Source organism: Pelophylax lessonae (assembly GCF_965119305.1).
Source record: "Pelophylax lessonae genome assembly, chromosome: 5".
Taxonomy (NCBI): domain Eukaryota; kingdom Metazoa; phylum Chordata; class Amphibia; order Anura; family Ranidae; genus Pelophylax; species Pelophylax lessonae.
The window spans coordinates 123,379,700-123,392,366 of NC_138772.1; the positions used below are offsets into that span (position 1 = coordinate 123,379,700).

The window sequence follows — 12,667 nt, forward strand, 5'->3', positions numbered from 1 at the left end:
CCGTAGGCCTTGTGTTTGACACATGTGATCTAGGGGCTGTGTAATTCTTCTAAAAGAGCCCCAGATAGCAGTCAAATTCTTACAGCAATTTTAACCTGCCCTTGCTCTACCCAAAACTAAGAAAATGTTTTTGACTAGACATACACTTTAGGCGCCTTTCTCTCGGGGCGGATCCACTAGCTCAGCGGGGATCACTCTGTTGATCCCAGCTGAGCAGGTGGATGACAGGTCCGTCTCTGTTCACTGTGCAGATATGGACCTGTCAGAGTCCCACTCTCCTCTATAGGGGGGTTTGGTTGAAAATGGACAGCATATCCATTTTCATTCTATTCCATCTGATCCAACCCACTGGATGGATGGTGAATGTATCGCCATCCGTCTGTTTTAAGCAGATCTTGTTGGATCGGATGACAGACGGGTGTCAGCGGACACATCTCTGCTGACATCCGCCTCCCCATAAAGGAGAATAGGTGGACCGATCAGGTCCAACTGAAAAATGGACAGATGGGCCTGATCGGTCCAATCGTGTGAAAGGGGCCTAAAGTATAGAGCTTATTTTGTGTAGACTAACCCATTTAAGCCCTTATGTATGGTCTAAATTGCTATTAAATAAGAAAAATATAAGTGTTTACTATCATTTTTATCATATTCTTATCTAGATTACCTTCTATATAAGAAAAAAAATGTATCTGATTTTGTGATAAGCATGTTGTTCAAGTAGATGCAAACGCTAACTTCTGTAAATAACATTTGGTTTGATAAAGCTCTGTGTATTATAAACGATTGTAATGAAATACTCTTTTTTTTTTTTTTTTTTTTTTAATTTATTGTTGCTTCTCAATGCTGTTGACCTCAAGCAGCCCTTTTGCAGCACTTCCTGTCTGTATTTCATCAATGGCTGCATGACATTTCTTAGGGCCAGTTTTTCAACGGTAACAGTGGACAATAATTGTAAAGGAATATTCTGCCCTTAGGTCCCTTTCACACAGTCCGGACCGTCGGCGAACTCCGTTTATCTCAGCGGGGGATCGATCCGCCGATTCCCCACTGAGCAGGCGGATGGCAGCTGTATCTACGCGCTGTGTGCGGAGACAGAGCTGTCAGTTCCCACTGTTCTCTCTGGGGGAATCAGATGGGAACGGACCGTCTGTTCGTTCTCATCCGATCCAATCCGCTGGACGGGTGGAAAATAGGGTTTCCATCCATCCAGATTTGACGGATTGGATCGGATGTCAGCGGACATGTCTCAGCTGACATCTAATGCCCCATAGATATACATAGGACATCCGTTCAGATCCGCCAAAAAAACGGACAGGCAGATCTGAACGTGTGAAAGGGGACTTTAATTAACTTTAATGGCATCCCAGTCTTAGTCCGTGGGGTTCAATATTGAGTATTTTTTAATAGTTTTTTTTTTTGTTTTTCAGAGCTTAATTTCAGTGAAGGGAAATCTTAAGGCGTCACCATACCAAGACATTTTGGACAATTTCATGCTGCCAACTTTTTGGGAACAGTTTGGGGATGGCCCCTTCCTGTTCCAACATGACTGCGCACCAGTGCACAAAGCAAGGTCCATAAAGACATGGATAAGCAATTTTGGGGTGGAGAAACTTGACTGGCCTCAACCAGATAGAACACCTTTGGGATTAATTAGAGCGCAGACTGTGAGCCAGCATCAGTGCCTAACCTCACAAAAAGCGCTTCTATAAGAATGGTCAAACATTCCCATAGACACACTCCTAAATCTTGTGGACAGCCTTCCCAGAAGAGTTGAAGCTGTTATACCTGCAAAGTGTGGGCCAACACAATATTGAATCCTTCAGACTAAGACTGGGATGCCATTAAAGTTCATGTAAAGGCAGGTGTCCCAATACTTTTGGTAGCATAGTGTATAAAAAAGAGGGTAAGGTATGTTGTGCTGTCATTTAAAGTGCATATAAGTGCCTTATATTCAAAATCAAACCGTGAAAAATATGTATATACAGTGCATTGCGAAAGTATTCGGCCCCCTTGAACTTTTCGACCTTTTGCCACATTTCAGGCTTCAAACATACACATATAAAACTGTAATTTTTTGTGAAGAATCAACAAGTGGGACACAATCATAAAATCTGTCCACTGCAATGTCGCAGTCCCGCAAAAAAAGCGCAGATCGCCGCCATTACTCGTTAAAAAAAAAACAATAAAAATGACAAAAATCTTTCCCTTAGTTATTAAACGCAATAACTTTTGCGCAAACCAATCAAAATACACTTTTTGCGATTTTTTTTTTTTTTTTTTTTTTTTTTTTTTACCAAACATATGTAGCAGAAAACAAATTGGCCTAAAATGTTGAAAAATTTAGATTTTTACATTTTTTGGGGGGGAATTTCATATAAAAAAATTTGAAAAATATTGTTATTTTTGCAAAATTGTCGCTCTTTTTTTGTTTATAGAGCATGATCAAAATATTGCACAGGTGATAAAATACCACCAAAAGAAAGCTCTGTTTGTGGGAAAAAAAGGACGTCAAATTTGTTTGGGTACAGCGTCGCACGACCGCGCAATTGTCCGTTAAAGTCACGCAGTGCCGAATCGCAAAATAGGCCCTGGTCAGGAAGGGGGTAAAATCTTCCGGGGCTTAAGTGGTTAAAACAACCTCTTGTAGACTGCATTGGAAGACCATGTGACAGGGTGACAACACAGGAGCGTGACTGGGAGACAAAGATAAAATGATGTTATCGTGTAACATACACAAACTAGGTTCTTCATTGCAGAATCAGAAGGTAGTATTTTAATGAATGCTGCAGATGTAAAATTCTGATAATTACTTTCAGAATTACATTAACGAGTTAAAGCTTTTATGATATTTTAGTGATTGAGTTTACTTATACTTCAATCAATAATTTCTAAATACAATTTTATAGAGCCAGTGACATTGAATGACATTGCTGCTTGCTTTTTATGTAATCTTGCTGACAATGGCCATGGATTAGTGGAGATGGAGAATAATATATATTTTCAATAACAGCAAAAACTTTCCTGATCTGAATATAAACATCCCAAGATCAGCATTACCATTGCCAGCAGCAAAAATCTGTGCATGTCATTGTGCAGCATATCAATTAACTCTAATGGAACAGAAATAGAAATGACATGACTCATACTTTGCATGGCTGTGTAGTGGAGACATTGTCCATCACAAACACAAGGAATTTATTTTCTGCCAATTAGAAGTGAAATTATAAGCTACTTGTAATAAAGTAAAAGATGCCCATGAAACAGAACAAAGGATATTTCCTGGGGAGAATATTTCATGTAAACAAATCTCTTGCAAACCTAACACAATTGGTTGAAAGTGTTTATTTGTCATAGGAGGTAGAGATTAGTGGTTGAAATGTGAAAGGTAGAAGCATTTCTTCTGCAACAGGTAATTGCTCTACAATTTAGGGCTCGATCACACTGCCTGCATATTAAACGCTTAGTGTGCAGGCTGCGGTCAGTTGTTGAATGCAGTGAGCCACGATGAGGGGATGGAGTGATGCGTGATTCAGCACATCATAGCATACTCTTTGCTTTTTTCTTTTTAACTTTATTTGAAGTGCACAAAGTGACACTTTATTTATGTCTCAGCAAAAGAGCATGGGGTGTTGTGCTGCTGTGCAGTGACGTACAGTGCCTGCCAGCCCCTTACAAGGCATATACAGTAAAACCTTGGATTGCGAGCATAATTAGTTCTGGAAACATGCTTGTAATCCAAAGCACTCTTATATCAAAGCGAATTTCCCCATAAGAAATAATGGAAACTCAGATGATTCCTTCCACAAGTCCTTCAGTTTATAGTCTGTATACAAAGATTATAGTAATGTGATAGGTTGTGTAACCATAAAATGTCCATCCACAATATGCAGCCTTCCCAAGGGGATTAGAAGCAAAATCTAGCAGAGCTACAGAATATAAGAGAGATGAGAGGCGTCTCTAAGTGTAGCAATATGGTTACATTTAATGAAGGTTCAACATTTAGCAACTCACATTGTTGATGATTAAAATAGGCACACCTAAGTATGCAGGCATCCGGGGTAAAGCTGTCCACATAGACCATCTTCTGAACCACCGGCTCTCACCACTGTCAGTCTGCAATCCTGACCGGGAAGAATAGCCTGCAGTAGAGTGATCTGAAAGTGAGGCTTTGAATCACTCGTGGAGTGCAGCGGGGAAGGGATGATGAAGATGGCTGTGCAGAGGATGGTCTATGTGGACAGCTTTACCCCGGGTGCCTGCATACTTAGATGTGCCTGTTTTAATCATCAACCATGTGAGTTGCTAAATATTGAACCTTCATTAAATGTAACCATATTGCTACACTTTAGAGGCTCCTCTCTTCTTTTTTATACATGACGCTACTTGTATATCAAGACATCGCTTGTATATCAAGTCAAAATTTATTTTAAAAATGTGCTTGTCTTGCAAAGCGCTTTCAAACCAAGTTACTCTCAAACCAAGGTTTTACTGTATTTGTGAATGCTGTGCAACTAAACTTCTGTTGTTTAATACCAATTTTTATAAGTAAATGTAGTTTTTTTTTTTTTTTTTTTTACTCGCCAGCTAGCAAGTGTGTTGGGAAATATGTTTTGCTTGCCGTGTTCATTGTAGGGATCGACCGATTATTGGCAAAGCTGATTATCGGAGGGCCGATATTCACTTTTGCCGATATATCTGTATCGGCCCTGAAACTGGCCAATATTACCAATATTCCAAATATTGCTCATGTAAGGGTAAAATGATGTCACATAGCATAATACCATTTACAAATGTTATTGAATAAGCCACTCACATATGTACAAATGATGTAAGCAATTCCACATTAGCAGATCTGCTGGCAGATCAGTATCTCTCACCCACTTGCCGTACCCGGGTGATACCGCTCCATTTGGTTTCCACTCAATACCGCTCTGTCCCTCACCCGCTCCATCTCCCATCCACCCAATACCACTCCATCTCTCACCCACTTGCCGTAAGTGACACCCGGGTGATACTGCTCAGTCCGGCATACGATCTCAGAGGTCACGTGGTCATGGCGTGACCACGTGACCTCCGAGATCGTATGCCGGACGGAGCGGTATCACCCGGGTGTCACTTACGGCAAGTGGGTGAAAGACAGAGCGGTATCACCCGTGTATCACTTACGGCAAGTGGCTGAGAGATACTGATCTTCCAGCAGATCTGCTAATGTGGAATTGCTTATATCTTTTGTACATAAGTGAGTGGCATATTCAATAAAATTTCTAAATGGAATTATGCTATGTGACGTCATTTTACCCTTACATGAGCATCACCACCTAATGGTTGGAGGAGACTAGTCTCGACCCTGACATAGGAAGTACAAAATATTGGCCCTTATCGGCCGATACCGATACATTGTGACCAATATATCGGTATCGGCCCTGAAAAAAACCATATCGGTCTATCACTAATATATTTGTGAACGTTGTGCAACTAAACTTCTGTTGTTAATACAAATTTTTATAAGTAAATGCAGTTTTTTTTTTTTTTGCTCACTAGCTTGTGCTGGGAAATATGTTTTTCTTGCTGTGTTCAAAGTCCTTCCATATGCACCTTACTCTGAAAGCTAGTTATACATTGGGACAGTTGCCATTTTTATCTTCCTTTAAAAATATATTCAGTTGATAAAAAAAGTAGGATAAGGTTTTGTGATATTCAATATCATATGTAATATCATATGTAATGGCAACACACACACATTTCTAATAATCACAACAGTAAGGCCCTTTTCACACGGGTCCCCCCGTTTGGCAGACTCCACTTGCTCAGTGGGGGATCGCTCCACTGATCCTCGCTAAGCACACGGATGACAGGTCCGTGTCTGCTCACTGTGCAGAGTGGAGACGGACACTCCCGCTCCCCTATATGGGGAAATTGTGTGACCGCCTGTTCATTTTCATCTGATCCTATCCCATCCGATTCGCCAGACGGAAGAAAAAAAGGACCACCGTCCATCTGTATTTTGCGGGCAAGATTGGATCAGATAGCGGCAGATGTGAGCAGACATGTGTCTGCTCACATCCGCCGCTCCATAGGGGAGAGTGCAAGATCCGATCAGGTTCACCAGGAAAAACTGACAGATGTACCTGATCGGACAGCCCGTGTGAAAGGGGCCTAAATTACTGGAGAACAGATTAGGGTATCTGATCATGACAATCTGCAACCAGTCATAAGAAATTCAGATTCTCTCTATTTTTTACTACAACAAGATGTTATTAGCTGAATCTTTTCGTTAAATTTAAAGTGAAATCTTCAGAAATTCATATCAAATGAAAACTTCTTGTTTTTTTAATATTAAAATGATGGCAATTGCTGTTCAATCAAACGTGAAATATGTTCTGTCTTTGTTTTACCAGGAAACCATTGAAAACATCAGCAATGGAGGAACACAGCTTGTTTTTAATGGACGAGTGTAGAACAATTTTGTATGATGAATAATGACCAATTCAATTTATACAAGAAGAAGTGAAGAGTTGTAGAACAATGTTTCTAAATTATCCAACAATGTATCCATGTATCTCAGCACATTGCCATCCACTAACTGCAACCTTCAAGAAACATTGCTGTATAATACAAAAAAAGACTTGTAACAACAAGGTTAAACATGTCTTCTTATGGAAACAGGAGACACTATCAATAAGCATGCTACTTTGGAAAGCACAAGGTTTCTAGAGATATATTTTGAATTTCTTTCACATCAACAAGTTCACACACAGTACAGCAAGCTGAGCAAATTAGCGTTTCCTTCACATTCTAAGCCAACCTCAAGAGAAAGTTTTATGTATGTATTATACTGTACCAGCATATTTCCAATTCTATAATTTGATATGCCTTAAACAGTATGCAAACCCAACATTTCATATTCCTGATATGTGCCTGCTGTGCCATGTACTTGTATGCAAAAGGATCATGTTCTCTTTGTATCGCTTCATTTGTGTGAAATCCCTGGTGTTCCTGCCAGAACCTCTGCTTTCTTATTTAAAACTGACCACACTAAGCAGGAGAACACACTGCGGTCAGTTCTCTAGCTGTGCTTGCTCTCCTCCAATGATCAGACTTGTCCTGACTCCCCCCTGACTCACAGCCTTTCACTGGGAAGATCAGTGTACTGTTGCTTCTCCTCTCCCAGCTCTTATAGAGCTGAGGACAGAGAGAATGTGATCACTAATGAAAAAGGGGGAAAAAAAAAAAAGGTATTTGTAATGTTCTTTTTGTTTACATCTATACACAAATGTTTTGCCTTTCATTTCTTTTTTAAACTGAATGGGTTATTTTACAAGGTGATCATTTACAATCACTTTAAGGACCAATGGTACCTTTCCAGCAATATGTACTGTGTAACCCCACCTAGAGGTACACAACCATTGCCCAAAAAAGGTCCCCTCCAGGTCCTCCACTTACTGCACATCTGTATCATGGTCTGGCCTGTAGCAATCCAAAGAAGTAATATCGCTGCAGTGTCTTTATGCAAACCTATAGGAATTTTAAATGAGCAATGTTGCATCAGAAGGGGCCTATGCACACGCTTTCCCTGAAAAATGTTGTATTTAGCAAAAAATAACCAAATTTCTTATGGTTGCGCTTTGGCTTTTTCTTTTCTGTGTTCTCTTCATTTCCCTAGTGGCCAGTAAGGCTGTCCATCATACTTTGCATCCACTAGGAAAGCAAGGAGAGTGGTGAGGGAAGCTGCAGTGTGAACATGAGAGATCTGGTCAGTATTTTTCAGAATGTTGTGTCCCGGATTTTTGGCTCGCCATGGTACCACCTAGAGTTGTCCGCATAATCATACCAATGTCAGTTTGAGGTGATTATGTAACCAACTCCAACCACAAATCTAGTTACTATGTGATCCACAGGCTTTAATGAAAAAATGATGTACAAGCTTTATAAAGTAAATACAAAACTTCCTTTGCCTTCCCTGGCTGAGCCAAATCTTCCTTCATTTATGTCTCACATGCTCCCCCTCCTGGACACTGCAGCCTACAGTGGGAGGAGGGCTTCACCAGTATAGTTAGTTCTGCCAAACCAGAAAGCAGTGGGCAGAACCAGGTACAGAATGACAATCTGCAGCTGATCACACCCCTGCAACACTTTATCATTCCACTATAGAGCAACCAGGCACAGCCTACATGAGAATGGCAACTCCGCTTTGAATTCAGGAGCAGTGCTGTATCATTGCCACACCATGACAGACAGCTGCATTAGGTGGACTTTAATAGTAGGTTAATCAGTGGTTGGGGAAATTTGCAGGCAGCAGTGTTAATTTAGTTCACTAAAATATTTTCATCAACGAAATTAACACTATTTTAGTCGACTATAATAAAGCTAAAACTAAAACTATTCAGATGACTAAAAAATGACTAAAACTAAGATGGCATTTTAGTAAAAAGACTAAAATACGGCCAAAACTAAAATTACATTTTAGTCAAAAGTCTATGACTAAAACTAAATTGAAAATTGATGCCAAAATTAACACTGCACTACCACATAAGAATAAGTAGTGGGCATCTATTAAGCTGCTGACAGAAAATAAAAAAAATTAAGAAAAAAGTCTTTCCTTTTTTTTTTCTTAATTTTTAATGTTGGTAATATATTCAAGTAATATGTGTAATGGCATTGCAGCAAATAAAGTTTACAGGATGTTTTTATTTTTTGTTTTTTTAAATTTTAAAGCTGCAGTTCTGTTTGTCAAAAAGCAAAATTTTTGGTTGTTTATGAAACCTATTTATAAAGACGTTATGTATCAAAACGACTAAATCTGTGTCTGCAGTGCATGTTCAAACCTTAATATCATAAATTGCTACATGTTATTTGATTTTTAACTCCAGGAGTATATAATGAGTTTGTCACTCTTAGAGAAATGCTTAAACAGTGCAGTACAATTTAATTAAACCCATTCGATTTTAGTCAAATAAAATGTACTACAGATTTTAGTGTACTAAAATGTACTAAAACAATTCAGACATAATTAAATGCAACAGCAAACATTTTTTAGTGGGGGATAGTAGTTTGACTTTAAATGTCAGATATCCTACTTTAAAAATATTTTTTAGAATACTTTAGGAATATCTGAGTATGCAGAGGTTTAAGCATTATCTGGAAATGTCAGTGGGACAGAGGTACAGTGCATCCGGAAAGTATTCACAGCAACGTGAAAGAAGTTTGTTTGAAACCTTTGCAAAACGTATAAGGCTCCATGTACACGGGACGCTGGAAATGGCCGTTTAGGAGCAGTTGGGCTTTTTTTTCAGAAGCCCCTGAACCCATCTACATTTTATCTTATCTGTCCATGTACACCAGGTCGTTTACAGTCATTTGCAGGCAGTTGCGTTCAGGGACTGTTTTTAGAACGCAATTATTTGCGTTCGAACGTGTGTTTCCCGGCGTTACAAACGCGTCCGAACGCGTCTGAACGCGATGACTCGTGTTTAGCGTTCGCGTTTTTCCATTTTAAAGGGGAATAATTTTTTTGACCTCTAGGAACGCTTCTAAACGCAAACGCCCCCAAAAGCTGCTAAACGCCCGCTAAACGCGGGTACAAACGTGACCGAACGGACGTTTCAAACGTCCTAAAAATTACAGCATTCAAAGGGACTTTTAACAACGTCCCATGTACATGGAGCCTTAAAGATAAAAAAAAAGAAAAAAAAGAAAATCACATGTACACTGCTCAAAAAAATTAAAGCAACACTTTGAAAATAAATCAGATCTCATTGGGGAAAAATATCATGCTGGATATCTATACTGATATTGACTGGGTAATGTGCTAGAAACGAAAGGATGTCACATGGTTTAATGGAAATTAAAATTATCAACCTACAGAGGGATGAATTCAAAGACACCCCAAAAATCAAAGTGAAAAAAGTATGCAGCAGGCTAGTCCATTTTGCTGAAATTTCATTGCAGCAACTCAAAATGGTACTCAGTCATTTGTATGGCCCCCATGTGCTTGTATGCATGCCTGACAACGGATAGTCAAAAGGAGCATGCTCCTTTTGAGACAACGGATGGTGTTTTGGGGTATTTCCTCCCAGATCTGGACCAGGGCATCACTGAGCTCCTGAACAGACTGAGGTGCAACCTGGCAGCGTCAGATGGACCAAAACGCAATGTCCCAGGGGTGTTCTATTGGATTTAGGTCAGGCAAGCATGGGGGCCATTCAGTGGTATTGATTTCTTCATCCTCCAGGAACTGGTTGCATATTCTCGCCACATGAGGCCGGGCATTGTCGTGCACCAGGAGGAACCCAGGACCCACTGCACTAACGAAGGGTCTGACAACGGGACCAAGGATTTAATTCTAATACCTAATGGTAGTCAGGGTGCCATTGTCTAGCCTTTAGAGGCCTGTGCATCCCTCCATCCAACATTCTCCACAGCTTCTCCAAACCCTTTCACATCTGTCACATGTGCTCAGGGTGAACCTGCTCTCACCTGTGAAAAGCACAGGGTGCCAGTGGCAAACCTGCCAATTCTGGTGTTCATTGGTAAATGACAATCGAGCCACGGTGCCGGGTAGTGAGCACAGGGTCCACTAGAGAATGTTGGGCCCTCAGGCCACCCTCATGAAGTCTGTTTTTGATTGTTTGGTCAGAGACATTCACACCAGTGGCCTGCTGGAGGTCACTTTGTAGGGCTCTGGCATTGCTCATTCTTTTCCTTCTTCCACAAAGAAGCAGATGCTGGTCCTGCTGATTGGTTAAGGACCTTCTAGGGCCCTTCCAGCACTCTTAGAGTAACTTCTTGTCTCCTGAAATCTCCTCCATGCTCTTGAGACTGTGCTAGGAGACACAGCAAACCTTCTGGCAATGGCACGTATTGATGTGCCTTCCTGGAGGAGTTGGACTGCCTGTGCAACCTCTATAGGGTCCAGGTATTGCTACCAGTAGTGACACTGATCCTAGTCAAATGCACAACTAGTGAAAAACAGTCAGAAAAGATGAGTAGGGAAAAAAATTTCAGTGGCCTCCACTTGTAAAACTATTCTGTTTTGGAGGTTATCTCAATATTGCCCATCTAGTGCCCCTGTTGTTATTTTTAGCTAACACCAAATAGCTAAAACTGAATAACAATCCCCTCCGCTACTTAACTGACCAGATCAATATCCCAGGAGTTTATTTGACTTGATGCTATACTCTTATATACACTGTTATTAAAAAGTGTTCTTTTAATTTTTTTTTTAAAGTATTCACAGCCTTTGGTCAATACTTTGTTGAAGCGCCTTTGGCACCAATTACAGCCTCAAGTCTTTTTAGGTAGGATGCTACAAGCTTGGCACACCTATTTTTGGGCAGTTTCTTCCATTCGTCTTTGCAGGACCTCTCAAGCTCCATCAGTTTGGATGGGGAGCGTCGGTTCAGATCTCTCAAGAGATGTTCATTAGAGTTTGAGCCTAGGCCCCAGCTGGGTCACTCAAGAACATTTACAGAGTTGTCCCATGGCCACTCCTTTGTTACCTTGGCTGTGTGCTTAGGGTCATTGTCCTGTTGGAAGATGAACTTTCGATCTAGTCTGAGGTCCAGAGCAGTCTGGAGCAGTTTTTCCTTGAAAATGTCTCTGTACATTGCTGCATTCATCTTTCCCTCGAACTGGACTAGTTTCCCAGTTCCTGCCGCTGAAAAAAATCCCCACAGCATGATGCTGCCAATACCATAATTCACTGTAGGTGCCTGGTTTCTTCCAGACATGACGCTTGCCTTTCAGGCCAAAGAGTTCAATCTTTGTTTTATCAGACCATGGAATTTTGTTTCTCATGGTCTGAGAGTCCTTCAGGTGCCTTTTGGGCTGTCATGTGTCTTTTACTGAGGAGTGACTTTCGTCTGGCCACTCTATCATACAGGCCTGATTGGTGGAGTGCTGCAGAGATGGTTGTTCTTCTGAGCCCTTGAGAAAGTCATGTGATTGTGACACAATGCGTCAGAGGGAGTCGGGTGATGTTACGTCTGGTGTACGGCCGAGACCGGAAGTTCGGATTTTTTAGCTGCTATCTTCCTGGGACCCCTCGTTTTGGTTCCTTAGGCTACATCTGTTGTCTCCTACTTAACTGTAAGTGACTGTTGTTTACAATAAAGGGATCCTCATTTTATTTTATATGAGCTAAGTTTGGCTATTATGGAGTGATCCTCTTCAACAAAGGTTTGACCCCCATAAAAAATGCAATACCATTCCTCTTAAGGTGAGCGGCTATTGCACTCAATGTTGAATATCAGTTGTGGGGAAAAGGACACACTTTATCACAGTTTGGATCACATTATTTTTGAATCAGCAGACTTTTTTTTCACTCATCACCATTGCACAGTGTTATCTTGAACACATTTTTTATGTTTTTTGAGCATCTCACAGGATATATATATATTTTGGAACTTTTATATATATAATCTTTATTGGTTAATGTGTTAACACTTGTTGTTGTTTTGGTTGTTTACACATGCACTTTTTTTCATCATAGTATCATTTGTAGATGCATGATCTTATGCGTTGAAGCTTAAGATTTATATTAGGTCATTTTAATATTGTTTCACTATTGTATTATATTACTATTATTGATATAGCGCCGCTCCATATCCTTTCATTCTGTTCTTCTGGAAGGTTCTCTTCTCTTCACAGAGAAATGTTGGAGCTCTGT

The 12,667-nt window shown here is 40.4% G+C and overlaps 1 protein-coding gene across 4 annotated transcripts in view; it reads left to right on the top strand.

Annotated features, from left to right (window-relative positions):
- The window catches only part of TMEM196 (transmembrane protein 196), a 77,014-nt gene extending 69,904 nt beyond the window's left edge, over window positions 1-7,110 (top strand). For 3 of the 4 annotated variants that reach the window (XM_082259843.1, XM_082259844.1, XM_082259846.1), the window contains exon 4: window positions 6,399-7,110. In XM_082259843.1, the coding sequence (XP_082115969.1) occupies window positions 6,399-6,458 (60 nt within the window). In that variant the 3' untranslated portion in view covers window positions 6,459-7,110. The remainder of the gene's footprint in view (window positions 1-6,398) is intronic. The other variant, XM_082259845.1, reaches the window with a different exon arrangement.
- Window positions 7,111-12,667: the final 5,557 nt, after the last annotated feature.